Here is a 22,569-nt window from a genome sequence, read left to right on the forward strand (position 1 = left end):
AAGTAGTGTAAATTTATTACTTATATCTGTCAGTAAACTCGACATTAAAGCGCTAAAACATACCGGTGTAGTGAGTTTACATTATTCACCCAAGGAACTTTAGTTATTTAGAGTGTTACGGTCAGACGTTTTTTCACGGGACACATTTAAGGCTTTGTTATTGCACTAGTGAAAAACGGATGAGGAAATGCTGCTCCGTTATTGATTAAAGTCAAGTCTGAATGTCATTAAACCAGTTAGCTCCATCTTTTCACATTTCTTCCACTCCCGTCCTTGCACGCTACACCGGTACAACAAAGATGACGAAGAAAGGACGGCGTCGAAGGTGAGCCACGTAAATAAGACCGCCCACAAAACAGCGCATCCTGAAGTGTCAGAAAACGGCTCGAAGATGATCTGTAAAACAATCTATGCAACATTTTGACCAAAGAACCACCATTACATGTCATGTAGACCACAAGGAAGTGTTTTCCATTTAGAAAAAAATGACTTCTTTAATGCGCCCTATAATCCGGTGCGTCTTTTGTATGAAAATGGACCTGACTAGACCCGCTCGTTGGCATTGCGCCTTATAATCCGGTGCGCCCTATTCCCCGGAAAATACGGGTACATGTAAAGCAGTGTGGGTGGCACTGGGAGCAGGTGGGCAAAGTGTCCTGCTTAAGAGCACAATGGCAGTGAGTAGGATGAGGGAAGACAATGGAAGGGAACCCTCAAGTTGCTAGCACGTCCGCTCTACCAACCGAGCAGCCCCCCCTCCCCCCAGAGTGCAGTTCCCCTTTAAATCAGATATCATGATCTACGTACTCGACTTTGTGGCATACTCATTCCTTCATTCATTTTGTCTATTCTTTACAAAACATCCATCCATCCATTTTCTAGCGCTTGTCCTTTTTGAGGTTGCATTCGGGCGGAAGGCGGTTTACACCCTGGACAAGTTGCCACCTCATCACAGGGCCGCTCTACAAAACAGATACTTAATATTATTAATGTCCCAGTAAGGTTTCATGCTATTTAAAGCACAACCAGTGCTTCAAGAATTGATAGAGACCAGTGAAGCAAGAGCTTCCCTTTCTATAGCGGGAGCCTGGCTCGGGAGGCTCCCTGACCATTAGGCAGCGTGCCATTGAAAAAAGCCAACACCAAATATAAAAGGCAGCCATAATTATTAACAAGTAGTTTAAAGAAGCGAGAAGTCACTTTTGAAAGGCAGTGCTGTGAGGCGCACATGTAAAAAGGAGATAGTTTGCATCGAGTATGACCTGAAGACATTCTAGCTTTCAGAGATGGTGGATATAAATAAGTGTGTGTGTGTGTGTGTGTGTGTGTGTGTGTGTGTTTCTCTATGATGGCTGACACTGTTCAGATGAGAAAATGTGAACAAACGCCTGACGAAATGAGGGCAATTAGTCATCTTTCAACGCCATTAACTCCTGGCAAGTAATACAATGAGAGAGAAGCTTAACACGGCATTCTTCGTCTTTTCAATTATTGAGGCCCTTTCACTTCTCTGTGTCCGTTTTCTATTCCTGGTCTATGTTTTATCAGATGAAAGGAGGCCGTCTCACTCAAGCAGCAGTCACGCACTTGCGAGGTGCAATGACCCAGCAGGGTCCAGGTGTGTTTACCGTGTATAAAACGCCAACATTTCTGGGATTTATGCTCCCATCAAAATTGTTATCAATAAATAAAATTGGACCATCTCCACCCAGGTAACAAAAAAATGTTTTGCAAGCTTTATTTGTATACTTGTTTACTGTATTACTTTGTATAAACTGACACCTCTCTTGGCAACAGTATCAATTATTGAAGAAATGCAGATGAAATGCATTATGGATTGAACTATTTTGATTTAGGAAAAATTGACTGCAGTGTATAATGACTTGCAAATTACTCTCCAAGGTTCTATATCAGGCCTGGGCAATTATTTTGACTCAGGGGCCAAATTTAGAAAGAAAAAAAGTGTCTATATACTGTATCTATTTTCAGGAACACTAATACAAAACCTCACAATGTCTGATGGAATGCTGAAAACGTTATCACAGACCCCCTTAAAAAACAGAATGGAATTTTACATGTTTTGTTGAATGATAAAACACTGAATATTGACAAACTATGAATGTCACACCCCCTGTCCATAGACATATTTTACAATCAAGCGAAACGCAAAAATGTAACAAGCAGCGAAATATTAAAAAAAAAAAAAAACACCCATTATCTGATATGTCACTAAGCTTTAGAATTTTGTTGTAAAAATCTCCTTCCGCGTCTTTCAGGCTGGCCGCTCTGGAAACACTCTGTGGAAACACTCCCCACCCACACTCGTCTGAGCTGCTGTGACTTAGATGACCATAGTAACTCATTAGATTACCATAGTAACTCATTAGATTACCATAGTAACTCATTAGATTACCATAGTAACTCATTAGATTACCTTAGTCAATAGTAAATCATGCAAAAGCACAGATTCCAGCCATTGAAATAAATCATGTGTATAGTTCAAGATATACAATAATTTGAAAACATCAATGCACATCATAATGGAGGCTCCAGTTTCCATTTTAAAGATCTAAAAAAATTATTTGGGAATGTCCAGCGGGCCAGATAGAAAAGCTTAACGGGCAGCATGTGGGCCTTACTTTTCCCAGGTTTGTTCTATATTGTACCACTTAAGTTTTTTTTTTAATCAGGGGGTCTCACAATTGTGTATTGGAATATTATGTATTGTGACTTACATTATGGTCGCACCATACAGGTACTTGAAAATGTCAATACATGTCAGGATGCTTTGTGACATTCATCAATCTATCCATTTCCTACCGCTTTGTCCCTTTTGGGGTTGCGGGGGGTCGCCGGAGCCTATTTCAGCTGCATTTGGGCGGAAGGCGGGGTACACCTAATTAGATTACCATAGTAACTAGTAGGGGTGTGGGAAAAAAATCGATTCAAATACGAATCGCGATCCTCACGTTGTGCGATTATGAATCGATTCTCATTTTTTTTTTAAATCGATGCATTTTTTTTTATTTAATTTTTTTTTTTAATCAATCCAACAAACCAATACACAACAATACCATAACAATGCAATCCAATTCCAAAACCAAACCTGAGCCAGCAACACTCAGAACTGCAATAAACAGAACAATTGAGAGGAGACACAAACACCACACAGAACAAAACAAAAGTAGTGAAACAAAAATGAATATTATCAACAACAGTATCAATATTAGTTATAATTTCAGCATAGTGATTAAAAATCCCTCATTGACATTATCATTAGACATTTATAAAAATAATAAAAAAGAACAATAGTGTCACAGTGGCTTACACTTGCATGGCATCTCATAAGCTGGACAACACACTGTGTCCAATGTTTTCACAAAGATAAAATAAGTCATATTTTTGGTTCGTTTAATAGTTAAAACAAATTTACATGATTGCACTCAGTTGATAAAACATTGTCCTTTAAAATTATAAAAGCTTTTTTTTTTTTTAAACCTACTACTCTGCTAGCATGTCAGCAGACTGGTAGATCCTGCTGAAATCTATGTATTGAATGAATACAGAATCCTTTTGAATCGGAAAAATATCGTTTTTGAATCGAGAATCGCGAAAATCTATTTATAATCGAATCGCGACCCCAAGAATCGATATTGAATCGAATCGTGGACACCCAAAGATTCCCAGCCCTAGTAACTAGTATATCATGGAAAAGCCCGGATTCCAACCATTGAAATACTTTGAATAGTTGAAGACTTACGGTCATTTGAAAACATCATAATGGCAGCAACAATTTCCATCTCAAAGATCTAAAAAAAAATTATTTATGAATGTCCGGCGGGCCAGATTGAAAAACTTAACGGGCCGCATAATTTGCCCAGGTCTGACATAATTTAATGTTTAGGTGTGCATTTAAAGCTCAAACTTACAAGGGGTCTAGTCATCTTGACCGTTTTTATTTTGATCTGTTTGAGTTGTGTTTGCTGGTTTTCCTTGTTATCTTTTAACCTGCACTTTGCTACCCTTGTGGTAAATTTTAAATGTGCATCGTAAATAAAGTTGATTTGATTTGATTTGACGTAGTTTTGATTAAAATTTTCACTAAGACATCTTGAACATTCATTTTACATTAAAACATGTATCAAAATAAGACGGTGTAATGAAAGAACAGTTTACTTTAAAGCAGGGGTCACCAACACGGTGCCCGCGGGCACCAGGTCGCCCGTAAGGACCAGATGAGTCGCCCGCTGGCCTGTTGTAAAAATAGCTCAAATTGCAGCACTTACCAGTGAGCTGCCTCTATTTTTCACATTTAATTTATTTACTAGCAAGCTGGTCTCGCTATGCTCGACATTTTTAATTCCAAGAGAGACAAAACTCAAACAGAATTTGAAAATCCAAGAAAATATTTTAAAGACTTGGTCTTCACTTGTTTACATAAATTCATTTATTTTTTTACTTTGCTTCTTATAACTTTCAGAAAGTCAATTTTAGAGAAAAAAATACAACCTTAAAAATGATTTTAGGATTTTAAACATAACTTTTTACCTTTTAAATTCCTTCCTCTTATTTCTAAACAATTTAAGTCAATGTTCAAGTTTTTTTTTTTTATTGTAAAGAATAATAAATACATTTTAATTTAATTCTTCATTTTAACTTCTGTTTTTTCGACGAAGAATATTTGTGAAATATGTCTTCAAATTTATTATGATTAAAATAAAAAAAAATTATTCTGGCAAATTTAGAAAATCTGTAGAATCAAATTTAAATCTTATTTCAAAGTCTTTTGAATTTCTTTTAAAATTTTGGTTCTGGAAAATCTAGAAGAAATAATGATTTGTCTTTGTTAGAAATATAGCTTGGTCCAATTTGTTATATATTCTAACAAAGTGCAGATTGGATTTTAACCTATTTAAAACATGTCATCAAAATTCAAAAATTAATCTTAATCAGGAAAAATTACTAATGATGTTCCATAAATTATATTTTAAATTTTTAAAAAAAGATTCGAATGAGCTAGTTTTTCCCTTCATTTTTTTTCAGTTGAATTTTAAAGAGTTGAAATCGAAGCCAAACTGTTTAAAAATTTAATTTTCTTTTTTTTCGTGTTTTCTCCTCTTTTAAACTGTTCAATTAAGTGTTTTTTTCATCATTTATTCTCTATAGTAAATTTTACGTAAAAGGAAAAAAAATGTACGACGGAATGACAGACAGAAATACCCATTTTTTAAATATATATTTACTGTCATTTATTAAAGGCAAATTGAGCAAATTGGCTATTTCTGGCAATTTATTGAAGTGTGTATCAAACTGGTAGCCCTTGGCATTAATCAGCACCCAAGAAGTAGCTCTTGCTTTCAAAAAGGTTGCTGACCCCTGCTTTAAAGAATGTTATTGTTGCAAACATGGGCCAATTTTCGGAAATGTTGAAAAGTTCCTAGGGTGCTAATAATGTTGTCCTCCAGTAAAAAACATTATTGGGCGTTTTTTAATAACATTTTTTCAAGGACTTTATAGACTTTACTTATATTGTTAGCTGCCTTGTGCTAGTAGTGTTTTAGACAAGGCAAGTTTATTAATAGAGAACAAATCTTACATAAGGCAATTTAAAGCACTTCACAGAAAATGACAAGAAGGCAAAAGTAAATGAAAAACTGAAATAAAAAAATATCTTGAAACGCGTGGATGCAGGAAAATATAGTCATTTTTAGTATTTGGCGAGAATTGTTTCATATTGCGATATTTTCAGTTTATAGGTTGGTCAATCTTAATTATTTGCTCTACCTTGATGTCATTTTCATGAGAAAGAACAAAGAGCATTCATATGTTTTAGCTAGATTAAATATGTTTGTAATTGTTTATTTCATTATTATTTGTATTTGCATTGTTTTGTAGAAATCATCCAAATAAATACAAAAAAAACCATATTCTTCATCAAAAACCTCTTAAATTATTAACAGCGACATGAAATATTAATGATGTTTACCCTATTTTTTCTGGTCAATATATAGACACCTCCTTCACAAGGTTTTTTGTAAGACTTCTTTACTTTTTGGAAGCAGGCCGTGGTGGAGGTCTGAGCTGTCCAAGTGCTTTTCTTGTTACATTTAGGAAGGCAACACACTACGTAGTGGAGAAAACCCTCCAAAAATATTAAACTTTGACAAGTCAGTCTGATGAATCATGTTTACATAATTGGTAATCATGAGGCTGTGTAATTAATTTTTGGCGTTAGAATATTTGCTCCAATGTAGATTTACAAACAAAGTTTGAGTATAAACAGTGTTGTGTAATATTTCGGGCTATAGTTCCATTTGCATAGCCTCCCACACAGATCAAGGTCACTTACTGATGAGGGAGTGAAATCTAAGAAAAAAATGGTATATGTTATGAATATGATCTTATTTCATCAGGATTTAATGCAAGAGAAAACAGACAGAATGGCTTATTAACAATGAGGTGAAATGTCCTACAGCAGAATTGTAGGAGCACTGCTGCCCAATGAAAAGTGTGTCTTTAAATTTGGTCCATTTGTCACTCAAAACCCCTAACACTTTCTTGGTCTTTAAGTTGACAAACAAGTATAAGACATACATGCTTTTCATTGGACAGTGAGGAAATACATTTGAGTAATAGAGTCACACCTGTAAAAAACAATATAGAAATCAATATTTTCTTGGAATTTGTGCATGACACTTTAAAGCAGGGGTTCCCAACCAGTCAATCTATGGGACCATGTGGGACTGCCAAAATATAATACAAATAAATATGTATTCATATGACATCAATGAGACCAACAGAGCCGCCAACAGGCATGCATTATGACCCCTAAACATGCCCGCACGCCTCACCTCTCTCATTCCACAGCGAGGCCACACCCCCCGAGCACGGCAGAACACTTCACCCGCTCTTGTCTCACAAACACGAATGGCGTGACGTACACAAAATCATCGTGATTTGTTTGTCATTGGCCCTAGACACATTACAGAAAAAAAAACGGAAAAATTGGGAAAAAAGCAAGAAGCACAATGAGAAAATAACAAAATGTTGACATCAGCCAATAACAAAAAGCTTTGTCTTTTAAAGGAAAAAAAACAATAACAAAAAATTACTATTATATATATATATATATATATATATATATATATATATATATATATATATATATATATATATAAAGGGTCTGGGAAAAAATCAATTTGAATACGAATCGAATCATTTACGTTGTGCGATTCAGAATCGATTCTCATTTTTAAAAAATCGATGTATTTTTTTAAAAATCAATCCAACAAACCACTACACAGCAAAACCATAACAATGCAATCCAATTCCAAAACCAAACCTGAGCCAGCAACACTCAGAACTGCAATAAACAGAACAATTGAGAGGAGACACAAACACCACACAGAACAAACCAAAAGTAGTGAAACAAAAATGAATATTATCAACAACAGTATCAATATTAGTTATAATTTCAGCATAGCGGTGATTAAAAATCCCTCATTGACATTATCGTTAGACATTTATAAAAATAATGAAAAAGAACAATAGTGTCACAGTGGCTTACACTTGCATGGCATTTCATAAACTTGACAACACGTTTAATAGTTAAAACAAATTTACATTATTGCAATCAGTTGATAAAACACTGTCCTTTACAATTATAAAAGTCTTTTTTTTTAAATCTACTACTCTGCTAGCATGTCAGCAGACTGGGGTCGATCCTGCTGAAATCTATGTATTGAATGAATACAGAATCGTTTTGAATCGGAAAAATATCGTTTTTGAATCGAGAATCGAATCGAAAAAAATCGATAAATTATCGAATCCTGACTCCAAGAATCGATATTGAATCGAATCGTGGGACACCCAAAGATTCACAGGCCTAATATATATATAAAAAAAAAAAAATATACACATAGATATATATATATATATATATATATATGTCTTGATTGGATTATCCAGAGAATAGTGCTCGATACCGTGGTAGAGCGCAATATGTAGGTGTGGGAAAAATCTCCTGATGATTGAGGGAACCCCTCATGAAACAGTTCTGTAGAGTTGAAGTAGTCTTGGGATTTTTCCCACACCTACACATACATACATACATACATACATACATACATACATACATATATATATATATATATGCATCCATCAATTTTCTACTGCTTATTCCCTTTGGGGTCACAGGGGGCGCTATCCCAGCTATATACACACACACACACACACACACACACACACACGTTTGTTGTTTTTTTGCACACACAGGCACACAAAATATAAAAATATAACATTAATAAACAAAAGTAACAAAAACTGTTTTGACGGCTAACTAATTACGGTGGAAGAGGGGTTAGTGCGTCTGCCTCACAATACGAAGGTCCTGCAGTCCTGGGTTCAAATCCAGGCCCGGGATCTTTCTGTGTGGAGTTTGCATGTTCTCCCCGTGACTGCGTGGGTTCCCTCCGGGTACTCCGGCTTCCTCCCACTTCCAAAGACATGCACCTGGGGATAGGCCCCTCCCACCTCCAAAGACATGCACCTGGGGATAGGTTGATTGGCAACACTAAATGGTCCCTAGTGTGTGAATGTTGTCTGTCTATCTGTGTTGGCCCTGCGATGAGGTGGCGACTTGTCCAGGGTGTACCCCGCCTTCCGCCCGATTGTTGCTGAGATAGGCGCCAGCGCCCCCCGTGACCCCGAAAGGGAATAAGCGGTAGAAAATGGATGGATGGATGGATAATTACTTTATAAGAATAAACAACACGTTACCTTAGCATGTACAACAAAATTAATCTGAATAGTCTCAACTCACTGGTTAACTAGCCATAAAACGCTAAAGCAACCTTTAACACTTTGCACGCTTTGTTTAAGATACCGGTACATATCTTATATCATTATTCAGCCTACAAATACCGGGATATCCTTTTTGATCCATATCGCCCAGCCTTAATTTAAAATAATCAAAAAGTTACAAAATGGCAATAAAATGGTAATGACAGAAAATAAACTAGCGTATTTAAAGACAAGCATTGCAAATATAATTACTGGAGAAAACTTTTATGCTTCATTGCACAATTCATTAATGATTTATAAATATAAAATAGTAATAAAAAAAACAATTGAATGAATACAATGTAGTTCTTGCATAATATATGCAACCATTGTAGGTTGTTGATGATTTTCTGTAGTACTGTTTGTTTTATTGGTGTAGTTTTGTGTGGTTAGAGGTGTCTGCTATCTAATGCTAAGTAACCAAGCAAATGGATTGTGCAAATGTTTGTTGCAAGAGAGTCCATTGTGATGGGGGCATCAGCAGCAGTTTCCTTTAAGGCCTGCTTTTACTGATCTGCTGATGTGCAAGGGAATGTTACCTGCTTAGTGAAAATAAATGAGTTTTAAAGCAGTGTATGGTGGAGAGGGTGGGGGGGGGGTGTCTTGTTATATAACACATTTCACCAGTGACTCATCATCATCATCATCATCATAAGCAACAGCAGCAGCATGAGAGATACGCAGACACACCGAGGGACTCTGGGATCCTCCTACACGCTGAATCCACAGTTATCTCTTATTTTTCCTCATATTTCTACTTTCCTGGCTTGCAAATCTTTGTTTTTTCAAGATCCTCATGAATGTTCCCTATTTTTATCTCACTTTCATGTGGTGTGGAATTTGGTGCTCTGACATGTATAGTTGCAGAGCAGAGTGGCAAAACTTGAACTGAATCAAAGGAAACACTTATCTCAGGAAGCAAAGCACTTGGCACAAAGTTGAATGCTGAAAACTTTCATGTCGGGGCGGCACAACCTTCCTGTGACTCTATGCATTATCCTCATGAAAAGTCCAGTGATTGTCAGCACATACTCTATAAAACATTCAACCATTTCCTTTTTGAGTTTTGTGCTGAGGTGATGTGAATGCATGTGATCTTTCTCCGTCGCTTTTTCCATCCCACAGTTCCCTTGTCTAATTTAGGATATAATTCATGTTGCTAGCTGGAGGTCCTCATTATTCATTCTGGCATGCCAAACTGGGCCATTATCAATCACAGTTTGGATTATCTGTATAAAATAAAATGGCATGCATCACTCTAGCCTTTATTAGATACTTATTAATAACAACGGCATCCACAATTCTCCTCACTTTTGTTTTGATCATTGATGTGGTCGTAGTTTGCTGTGGTGTAGAACTGATCAGCATGGTATCAGGTGTATTCAGAAACAAGAGTAAACATTACAATATGCTTGTGCACCTGCCAATTACAACCATAATACTAACAGTCAATCCCATCTTTATAAAAAACTGTCTGAGTGCATGTATACATAAACAAATACTGTAATCAAAAAGAGTGGCATGATTTGATTTCTTTCTTTATGTTTTGCCTCACAGAATAACACATTTTGCCTCTGATAATGGTGGTTTTATTTTGTTGGAAGACAAAAAAAGAGGAACAAAGCCTGGCACAGGACCCAAAAAGTTTGATTACAAAAAGTTTTGGTTTGCTCACCTTCAGCCATCAATCTTTTAACCGGGCAGTTTTCATTCCCAGCCCTTTTCCACATGTGTTTTGTGTTAATAGGGAACACCTAATCATGTGGAGGCTAACACCCCTCGGTCTGTTTTCATTCCTTTAGCCTTACTGCGATGGTCCCCTCCCATTCCTGACTCCTAAGATCAACAACGTTTCTCCTTTTCCTGCAGCTCACAGGCACATGTTTTTCATTACAACACATCCCAAGCCCGTGTTTGTTTAAAACTGCGAGAAAGGAAAAAGAGGAATGGGCTGCTGGCTCAGAATCAAAGCATGCGACTCACCAGTAACAGGTGCTTGTGTGGGATGTCAGAGTGGCGTCGGACTCTTGAGGGATGAGAGTGTCCACGGGTGGCGGGGCGCACGGAGGAGCGATGCGACTGTTGCCGGAGGTTAAAGCCGCTGATGTTGTTCTTCTCCCCGGCAGCCGTGTGGGAAAAGTCGCCGCTGCTTGGTCTCGGCTGTTTGTGCAAGTTGAAGGGGGCCGGAGTGTGGGTGTGTGGCGTCTTCGCCGAAAGTTGAGTGGCCCTTTGGTTGTTGGTCCTGCCGGACGCCTCCGAGGCCTTGTCTTTGCCCCTGCTTCCAGTCTTATGTTGATATTCTGTCGAGTCACTCCCCCTCGGACTCTTTCCCTCCAGCAGTTTGGCCGCCACAGAGTTCAGCTGGAAGAGACGGTTGCAGATGTCAGCTCCTTACAGCCCGTCATTAAACAAGGAGAGCCTTCAAAGTCTACCTGTCACTTGCACCTGACACACCGAGTGCTGAGCAGTGAAGCAGCGGTCTAAATATGCCCGCTCATCACTCCACTCACCCACTCCAACTTGTTGGATGGGCGGGCGGAAGGATATGTAGCAGCCAGTAAGCCTGGAAGGATCGAGTGGCGCTAAGAAAGGAGCGGGAGGCAAGGTGAAATATAGAGCGTCACAGACAGGCATGGCAGGGTTAATGCTTTCACTCACCACAGTGATGTGCTGTTATGCCATCCAAGCAGAGAAAGCATTACTGTGTCTTCACGCCTGGCTGCACCGCACGAGCAGGAGAGGCAATAGGAGGATGAAAGAGTCCAGGAGCAGCAAAGATTGGAGGACCGCTGAGGCGGAGCTTGAGGAGAAAGACACGGCAGAGTAAGAAGTAGAGGACAGATGAGGGGAGGGAAAGTGCTTGGGAAAGTAAATGAGGAAAGATTCGAGATAAAAACAGACGGCAAGTGAGAAAAGTCAAGACGCCAACACGTTAGCCCCACCGCATGAAGCAGCTTTAATCCTGGAGTCAGGAATCTTAAAGGAAAACAAATGACAGTCAGCGCTGCAAACCTGACTAAGCCACATAGTCGCTTACTAATGAGCAGCTGCACACACAGCAGGGCTTCAAAGATGAGCTCCCTTATGCTCAGCACTTTGCAGCCGTGGAGTGACACTTACGGATGAATTAGAGCATTTGAGGGGAAGGTGACGAAGGAACCTGAAAGTGCCGTGGAAGGAATCACATCCAAAGATGAGGATGAGCAGAAACTCACCTCGGTAAACTGCAGAGGGCAAATTCCACTTCTGTCACCCAATTTGGCTTCAATCCAGTGTTCATCCACCCGTCTGATGACAGTGAGGATGTCTCCCTGCAGACCCCAAACACACGGGAAGACTTAAAAGGAGGCACCAAAAGTGGCAAAAAGCGAGAGGTCACGCAACTGGAAAGAAAATGACAGCTTGTCAGAGTTCTACACTGGCATTAAACAGTGGCCACTCATGAGGCATTGTCTCCCTGTGTCTCTTGTGCAAGGCCCTCAACCAGCCTCACTATAAAAAAAACTTCTCCAATATAAAAAAGAAACAAAAAAAGAAAAAGCACGGCAAGCCTCAAGTGTGCTTTAATGGAGAGCATACAAGCACTGAGGCCCTTATATAACTCTCTCAGAAATCCTTCAGGGTTTTTATGAATGTTGAAGGGAAAAAAGCGCGACCGTGACTATTATGTATTAACACCAAAAGGAACGTCATGTCCCCTGAAAGATAGACTAACCAAAAAGAGACACTGTACACCTGGTGAGCGATTAGCCAGTGAGGGTTTTGAAAAGGACATTGCTACAGAGTGTCAGGTAGCAAGTGTATTTCTTCCCCCCACCAAACCAGAAGACAAATTACTCCGCATAGTGAACCTGACGAGAAGAATGCTTCGGACGACACAATGGTTTATAACAATAACACTAACATTCATGGCTGTAACTACCATTGAGGACACTGAGGTCATGTCCAAAGTATTTTTTACGTGACAAAAAGATGATATAACTGACTCCAAATGTACTTTGTGTAACACATTGTGTGCGTTGTACCATCACCATGCAGAAGAGCATCCTCTCTAAATATACAATCTTTGGTCATGCACAGCCAGCGACAACCCCAGGCAACAACTTAACTCAATGAAGTCCACTTTTACTTTAAAGGGGAACATTATCACCAGACCTATGTAAGCGTCAATATATACCTTGATGGTGCAGAAAAAAGACCACATATTTTTTTGACCGATTTCCGAACTCTAATTGGGTGAATTTTGGCGAATTAAACACCTTTCTGTTTATGGCTCTTTTGGCGATGACGTCAGAACGTGACGTCACCGAGGTAATACAGCCGCCATTTTCATTTTCAACACATTGCAAACGCCGGGTCTCAGCTCTGTTATTTTCCGTTTTTTCGACTATTTTTTGGAACCTTGGAGACATCATGCCTGGTGGGTGTGTTGTCGGAGGGTGTAACAACACTAACAGGGAGGGATTCAAGTTGCACCACTGGCAAGAAATCTGCCGCCAGACCCCCATTGAATGTACCAGAGTGTCTTCACATTTGACCGGCGATGCTAAGACAGACATGGCACAGAGATGTATGGATAACCTGCAGATGCATTTGCAACGATAAAGTCAACAAAATCACAAAGGTGAGTTTTGTTGATGTTGTTGACTTATGTGCTAATCAGACATATTTGGTCGCAGCGTGACTGCCAGCTAATTGATGCTAACATGCTACGCTAATCGATGCTAACATGCTATTTACCGGCGGTGCTAAAGCAGACATGGCACAGAGATGTATGGATAACCTGCAGATGCATTTGCAACTATATTACATTTCCTTCCACTCACATTTAATGCGAAAAAAACACTTACCAATCGAAAGATTTAAGTTGCTCCAGTGTCACAAGATGCGAAAGTCCTGATAGTTTGGTCCGCAAATTTTACCGGCGATGCTAACGCCGGTTAACTATTCGGCCATGCTACTGCTATGAATAGCGTCAATAGCTATTCGCTCAATAGCTTCAGTTTCTTCTTTCATACTTTCATACTCCAACCATTCGTTTCAAAACATGTGTAATCTGTTCAATCGCTTAAACCGCTGAAATCCGAGTCTGAATCCGAGCTAATGTCGCTATATCTTGCTGTGCTATTCGCCATTGTTTGTTTACATTGGCAGCACTGTGTGACGTCACAGGGAAATGAACAGTGGCTTCGAGAGCGAAAATAAGGCACTTTAAAGCTTTTTTTTGGGATATTCCGGGACCGGTAAAATTTTGAAAAAAAATTAAAAAAATACAACAAGCCACTGGGAACTGATTTATATTGTTTTTAACCCTTTTGAAATTGTGATAATGTTTCCCTTTAAACAAAATGTGCTGTCAACATAACATTAACATTAAATGGCATAACCTATGTTGCCTTAACCTGAATGAAATTGATGGAAAAACGCTGTCATGTCACTCAGGTTCTGTTCACAAGATTATTATTTTTTGAGCAATGACACTTAAGAACAAATCACACTAAAATAATTGGGGATCCAAAAGTGTCCTACTCATTAAAGTGTTAAAAATAAATGATTTTTTTTTTTACCGTTTACTTTTAGCACAATAATCTCGAGATCAACTTCAGATCTATCCGTCAATTATTAGTTTTATTGTTGTTTATATTTTTTGTTTGTTTTAGGCCCTTCTTTAAAAAAAAAAAAACAGCTCAGTTTTTTTATATGGCAAAACACAAAATATGCAACATTTTCCCCCAAAAATATCTGAAAGTGGAATATTTAATGTGACGTAATCGGAGCCTTGAATAGGTAAATAATTCAAAATGTCATTGATTTTGATTCATTATTATTTTTTAAAGAAAGAAACAGCCTGCATGGCAGCTTTGTGTTATTAGAGTAAGCATTGCAACAATTTCTTGTTACATTTCACCCGTTTGCTCTTTATACCACTTTTTATGTTTTTTATTTTTTTCCAATTGTATTCTTAAAATGTGGCGTGGGGCCGTTCAAAAATAACCAACGGGCCGCACTTTTGACACCCCTGATGTAAATAATTGAATGACAAAGCGCTTCATTTAAAATTTTACCCCAAACGAATAACAGCAATATAACATAAGAATATGGGGACATGCGTCATTGGTACTTGTAATGCAGAGCAAAAGGTTTTGGGCTCAATTGTCTATGTTAGTAAGGTTTGAAATGCATGTTTTAATGATGTTAAAATTGTTTAAAATGCTAAAGTTCAGCATATTAAAAGTGGACGGTTAAAAATGCATGCTGATTGTCAAAGATGTCAGATAATATAACATGTGATAGTCGTACCTCAATAAAAGCTTTTGTTATTGTAGGAATTCATTGTGTTGTTCAAGGTAATATTTATATGTTTTCAGCCTTTAAAAGCTCCTCTTAGACAACCACATTTGGACTTCGGTGTTTGTCAAATCCAAGTTCCTGCCCTGCTAACACTATTCACCCAAAGTGAGTACAGTCCTAACATTTTAGCAACGGATTTTTATGTTTTCAAGGGACAATACTATAAAAAATGAACAGAGGTGGGTATTTGATTATGATTCAAGAGCTACGATTCAATTAAAAAATCAATTATCGCACTAGATATCACCATCGTTATCTAGTACCGCCTGAATCCTTTTGGACATGGAAATAACCAGAGCTGCAAAGGCTGTTACTGGAGTCTAGGGGTGTAACTATTTGTGGTATTAATGATAAACCACGGTAAAACTACAGACGGTTAGTATTACCGTTTCAAGTTGAATGATCGTAAAACAGTGAAAGATAACCACAATTGGATAACCTCAGAAGGGAGAAGTGATGTTGCTCATTTCTTAGAGAATAAAGCTACTTGTTAGCCAAAATGCTGACACGGATACAAGTGAAGTGAAGTGAATTATATTTACATAGCGCTTTTTCTCTAGTGACTCAAAGCCCTTTACATAGTGAAACCCAATATCTAATTTTTACATATGAACCAGTGTGGGTGGCACTGGGAGCAGGTGGGTCAAGTGTCTTGCCCAAGGACACAACGGCAGTCCCTAGGATGGCGGAAGCGGGGTTCGAACCTACAACCCTCAAGTTGCTGGCACAGGCGCTCAACCAACCGAGCTATACCTAAAAATCTAATGTAATTATATATAATAATAGTAGTAGTAATAACAGTAATGCAAATAATCCCTTCAAAAGCAATAAATTTTCATTAATTATTACTGTAATATTATTTTTCCAATGTAAATAAAAGGTCAAGAACTTTTAACGATCTTAAAAAGGTAAACAAACAAAACTAAAATGAATCGTTAATCTCAGTTAGCGAAAACTGCACTTCAATAAATATTGAACATGTTGAAATGCAGTTTTTTCCCCAGTGAGAAAAATGGGTCCGGTAGTCTATTTGGTTGTATTTATTTTGCTTACTGGCTCTACAAGACACATTAACGTCTTTCCCCATTTCAAAAGGTCATACCCAAATCTAAAGTAAAAGACATTGTGGCGGACTTAACCTTTAAGCAAACACTAGCAGTTGCCTGCGGTCAAAGGATTACTTGGGGCTCCCAAGCATCTCATAAAAACTTTTTTTTTTTACCTAATTAAAGCAATTATTTTTGTATAGTTTGAAAAAATACACACAAAAAGTACCTCAAAATACTTAATCATGATTGTTTTGACAGCTTCCCCCTACCTTCTCACACAACAGACTATTGCACGTCACTAAGCATATGCAACCTTGATTGAGGAAACGTAATGATGTATTACATTTATATAGCGCCTTTGTAGACACTCAAAGCTCTTCACAGAGAACTAAGAACCCATCGTTCATTCATTCCACATTGATGGTGATAAGCTACATTTGTAGCCACAGCTGCCGTGGGGTAGACCACAAAACATTCATACACCAGTGCGGATGCCACTGGGATCAAGGTAGGTGAAGTGTTTTGCCCAAGGACACAAAGGTGGAAGCTGGAATTGAACCTGGAACCCTCAAGTTACTGGCACGGCTGCTCTACCATTTTAGCCATGCAGTCCCGTAATACATTGTGTGTCTATGTATGTCAATTGGTTAAAATATTTAAGTGGGTGCATTAGTACTTTTGGGCACTTTCAACAATACATTGATAATGATAACCATGATAAAATTAGACCATTCAAATCTCCACCAAGGAAACAAAATTACATTTTTTTAAGATTTATTTGTATACTTTTTTATTTTACTACTCTGTAGAAACTGTTGCCTTTCTTGGCAGCAATATCAATTATTGAAGAAATGCAGATAAAATGCATTACGGATTGAACTACTTTGGTTTTGGAAACATTAACTGCAGTGTATAACAACTTGCAAATATGTTGCAATTAGTTTCTCTCAATTGACTCCGGCTCCCCAGTGCTGGCAGCACTTATGTAGCCTCGGACCGTGAAGTTGCCAGCATCAAGCTTAACTATAGGCAAGACACCTTTACAGTATCTTGCAATTCGCTTGTGTGCCAGTTATTTAGACACATTTTCAGTGCATAGTACAAACCCTGTTTCCATATGAGTTGGGAAATTGTGTTCGATGTAAATATAAACGGAATACAATGATTTGCAAATCCTATTCAACCCATAATCAAATGAATGCACTACAAAGACAAGATATTTGATGTTCAAACTCATGAACTTTATTTTTTTTTTTGCAAATAATAATTAACTTAGAATTTCATGGCTGCAACACATGCCAAAGTAGTTGGGAAAGGGCATGTTCACCACTGTGTTACATCACCTTTTCTTTTAACAACACTCAATAAACGTTTGGGAACTGAGGAAACTAATTGTTAAAGCTTTAAAAGGTGGAATTCTTTCCCATTCTTGTTTTATGTAGAGCTTCAGTCGTTCAACAGTCCTGGGTCTCCGCTGTCGTATTTTACGCTTCATAATGCGCCACACATTTTCCAGGGGAGAAAGGTCTGGCCTGCAGGAGAGCCAGGAAAGTACCCGCACTCTTTTTTTATAAAGCCACGCTGTTGTAACACGTGCTGAATGTGGCTTGGCATTGTCTTACTGAAATAAGCAGGGGCGTCCATGAAAAGGACGGCGCTTAGATGGCAACATATGTTGTTCCAAAACCTGTATGTACCTTTCAGCATTAAAGGTGACTTCACAGATGTGTAAGTTACCCATGCCTTGGGCACTAATGCACCCCCATACCATCACAGATGCTGGCTTTTGAACTTTGCGTCGATAACAGTCTGGATGGTTCGCTTCCCCTTTGGTCTGGATGACACAATGTCGAATATTTCCAAAAACAATTTGAAATATGGATTGGTCAGACCACAGAACAATTTTCCACTTTGCATCAGACCATCTGAGATGATCTCGGGCCCAGAGAAGCCGGCGGCGTTTCCGGATGTTGTTGATGAATGACTTTCGCTTTGCATAGTAGAGCTTTAATTTGCACATACAGATGTAGCGACGAACTGTATTAAGTAACAGTGGTTTTCTGAAGTGTTCCTGAGCCCATGTGGTGATATCCTTTAGAGATTGATGTTGGTTTTTGATACAGTGCCGTCTGAGGGATCGAAGGTCACGGTCATTCAATGTTGGTTTCCGGCCATGCTGCTTACGTGGAGTGATTTCTCCAGATTCTCTGAACCTTTTGATGATATTATGGAGCGTAGATGTTGAAATCCATACATTTCTTGCAATTGCACTTTGAGAAACGTTGTTCTTAAACTGTTTGACTATTTGCTCACGCAAATGTGAAAGACTGAGCATTTTTTGGGAAGCTGTTTTATAGCCAATCATGGCACCCACCTGTTCCCAATTAGCCTGCACACCTGTGTGATGTTCCAAATATGTTTGATGGGCATTCCTCAACTTTATCAGTATTTATTGCCACCTTTTTCAACTTCTTTGTCACATGTTGCTGGCATCAAACTCTAAAGTTAATGATTATTTGCAAAAAAAAAATATTTATCAGTTTGAACATCAAATATGTTGTCTTTGTAGCATATTCAACTGAATATGGCTTAAAAATGATTTGCAAATCATTGTATTCCGTTTATATTTACATCTAACACAATTTCCCAAATCTTATGGAAATGGGGTTTTTAAATGCATACCGCTAAACAAGCAGTACACTGACTACCCTTAAGTATATCAAAGTTTAATTTCTATAGAACTGTCCCTAAAGACATACTGTCATAAAATGTTTGCTGAAGGTGAGGTGTGTGCTCTCTTTTCTGAGACATTGTAGTGTTAACAAGCTTAAAATGCATCACTTTTCGCATTTTCAAAGATGTACAGTATCATCCTCTGTGATCGACGTACCTTTCGGAAACTGAGACAATAATCACTCTTCTCCACGTTCATCTCTGTGGGACTAAAGTCACAAAGTGCTCGGCATAGAGCCAGCGACTGCTGGGGGGCTATCGTTTGAGGCATCTGGCTGATGGATGCGCTACCGGTGTCGCTGTTGTGTCTATAGTGCCAGTCCCCGTTGGCGCTGTGTTTCAGCGTGATGCCGTTAGCGGGCGCAAGGACCAGCTCTCCAGGTGCATCTCCTTGTAGGCTGCGCATTGAAGCTTTCCCAAACACCTGAGAAACAAAAAAAAAAGGCCATGAATGAATTAAGTTGAGCGGTCATGGATTGACATACACATGGCAATGTCTTGCCGTTATGTGTACTTCCAGAATGTGAAAGATGCAGCTAAAAAATGTGTCCAAAACATTTGGAATAACAAGTTGACCCGGCATTTATCAAACAAACAAATAAAAAGAGAACATTTAACCTAGAAAGTCCTAAATATTTACACTGCCAATATGTGATTATCTAAAAAAAAAACTATCAGGTTCAGAGACGACTACTCTACCTCATGAGCCTTGTCGCCCCAAAATAACTCATGACCATAGCAATATTTTGAATCTTAAATCATTTGGTACTTTCCATTACAAAGATTTTTCTTTTAAATGTCTAAAAAATGGAAGCAGTTCAGTTCAATACTGTAAAAGGAGCTTACAAAACTGACATTTGAGGTTAAACAAGTTAGATTTTTCTTACAGAGTATACCAGAGATTGTTTAAGAGTATCAAAAACAATCTGTCAGGACGAGGGATATGAACAGAGTACCGGTATTTTTTGGAACTTATTCCTAATTGGGTCGGTCCAGGAAGGCTGTGAAGAGTCTGGACAAATTATACGGCTTTCTGTATTTTTTTTTTGTTCAGTTAACCATCGGAATTTTTAGACATTCACATAAGCTGCCGCTGCTTTGAATAAGAAATCTGCTTGACATAACAAATAAGAAAGCAAATCCACACCAAAGGTTGTATTAAACGAAAAAAAAAAAAAAGTTATTTTGTTCTTTTAATGTGTTTAACACTGACGGAGTGATTTTTTACAGAACATACGGTATATAGCTGCCTTTAGATGTACGGTCACAGTACTCTATGAATATAAAACAATTTTTAAATCAGCGTGTTTAGAAAAACCGACTGCGATAAGATGGCGACTTGTCCAGGGTGTACCCCGCCTTCTGCCCGATTGTAGCTGAGATAGGCGCCAGCGCCCCCCGCGGCCCAAAATGGGAATAAGCAGTAGAAAATGGATGGATGGAGGGATGGATGGATAGAAAAACCTAAACCATCTCTACAACCAGACATGGCAGTCTAGGGCCAAACCCTTTGGGACTACAATTATAAATCACGTTATTTACAAATTCTCTACCACGACTGGGATGACCTCAAATGTCAATCTTTTTGCTTGGATACACATTTGATTCAACATTATCCTGAAGATAATAACTATATTTTAAATTAACAGTGTAGCATACAGAGGGCTGGTTCTAATACTGTACTGCATAATTGCTACCATGTACCGATCCAATATTGATGTTGGGAGGTCGAGTCCAAGGTCACAACCTGTTGTGATCGAGGGAGTCGAGGTACAGACCGTGGACTCATTAAAGTACCTCGGGGTGTGGGTGGACAATAAGCTGGACTGGACTGTTAACACGGACCACTTGTACAGGAAAGGACAGAGCAGGCTAAACTTCCTGAGGAGGCTGCGCTCCTTCAACATCTGTAAAAAACTCTTGTGGCTCTACTACCAGTCTGTAGTTGCCAGTGTTCTGCACTACATGGTAGTGTGCTGGGGGGCAGTACATCTAAGAAGGACAGCTCCAGACTGGAGAAACTGATCAGGCGGGCCGGTTCTACGATCGGAATAAAACTAGACTCACTGGTGAGGGTGGCAGAGCAGAGGACTGTTGACAAACTAGTGAGCATCCTGGATGATGCCAGTCACCCTCTGCATACCGTTATCAGTAGCCAGAGGAGCCTGTTCAATGCTAGACTGCTTCATCACACTTGGGATGAAGCAGTCTATTAGTCCTGCACTAATAGACTGTCCCACACGCCATTAGACCGTACAACTCCTCTCTGGGGAAAGGGGGGTACTAGGATGACAGGGGATGCAAAACAATAACAGTGCAATTCTTTTTCATAACATGGTCACTACAGCCTAGTTTCTCTTGCTATATTCTTATTTTACTGTTATATTTTTATTCTCATTGTTACTTTTTATTCTTATTGTAATGGTTTCCTATTTTGTTTCCATTTATACCCCCATTATTTACTTTTTAAATTCGATTTCAACTCTTTACACAGCTGCTGGAATTTTAATTTTCCTTAGGGAAATCTCCTGAAGGAATCAATAAAGTACTATCTATCTATCTATATATGTTGGTCCAACATCAATCAAAGAATTCCCCGACATGGATCAAAAGTGTTCGATATTTGTTGTCGCTCCTTGTTGTAAGCAGTTGATTCCAGGCTCCTCTACAGTGAGATTCTATCAGTCATTGTTTACTAGAGATGAACATCATCACAAGTTGGAACTTTTAATTCAGGTAATGAGGAACTTTACGAAACATAAAATAATTAATACCCTAAAATCTTCTTGTTACACATGCACGTTCTTTAAAAGAAAAAATGTAAACCAGGGCTATCCAAATTGCGGCCCAGGCACACAGCTTGTTTTTTACTGGTCCACAGCTGATTGCCAAATGCAATTGGTTATTAGTGAGATATATTATTAGATTTCCTTTATCACCTATAACATGGGTCCCCAACCTTTTTTGTACTAGGGACCGGTTTAATGTAGGCCTTATTTTCCCAGCCAGGCCTTTCACATGCAGCAAATAAATACAGAAAAACTAAGTGCATAAAAAATACAACTCACCATAACGCTGAATTTGTAGTGGCATTGGCCTTTTTCCCTTTACAAAAAAGCTCACCAAAGGCTTTTGTTTTTTACTAATTTTCGCCTTGTATATTTGTAAACGAATCAAATATATTAGCGGGACAGGCGAAAGTAAGGTGGAGAAAATGTGGTCATTTAAAAGTTATTTAATGTTTGTGCAGCCCAATAGCAAATGCGTCACGGACAGATACCTGCCCCCAGACCGGTGGTTAGGGACCGCCGACCAAACAGTAAAAAGCTTATATCGCTCACAAAACGGTAGATTGACCTACATTGGATTGCTTGGTTGGTAGAGCGGCCGTGCCAGCAACTTGAGGGTTGCAGGTTCGATTCCCGCTTCCGCCATCCTAGTCACTGCCGTTGTGTCCTTGGGCAAGACACTTTAACCACCTGCTCCCAGTGCCACCCACACTGCTTTAAATGTAACTTAGATATTGGGTTTCACTATGTAAAGCGCTTTGAGTCACTAGAGAAAAGCGCTATATAAAATATAATTCACTAATTCA

The 22,569-nt window shown here is 38.6% G+C and overlaps 1 protein-coding gene across 4 annotated transcripts in view; it reads right to left on the reverse strand.

Moving 5' to 3' along the window:
• Positions 1-22,569, reverse strand: part of sh3rf2 (SH3 domain containing ring finger 2) — a 61,715-nt gene that overhangs the window by 21,803 nt on the left and 17,343 nt on the right. For 3 of the 4 annotated variants that reach the window (XM_061899694.1, XM_061899693.1, XM_061899696.1), the window contains 3 exons: positions 19,132-19,398; positions 12,057-12,152; positions 10,825-11,202 (listed from right to left, as the gene is read on the reverse strand). In XM_061899694.1, coding sequence (XP_061755678.1) covers positions 10,825-11,202; positions 12,057-12,152; positions 19,132-19,398 — 741 coding nt within the window. The remainder of the gene's footprint in view (positions 1-10,824; positions 11,203-12,056; positions 12,153-19,131; positions 19,399-22,569) is intronic. The other variant, XM_061899697.1, reaches the window with a different exon arrangement.

The sequence above is a fragment of the Nerophis ophidion genome, linkage group LG05 (genome assembly GCF_033978795.1).
Source record: "Nerophis ophidion isolate RoL-2023_Sa linkage group LG05, RoL_Noph_v1.0, whole genome shotgun sequence".
NCBI lineage: Eukaryota > Metazoa > Chordata > Actinopteri > Syngnathiformes > Syngnathidae > Nerophis > Nerophis ophidion.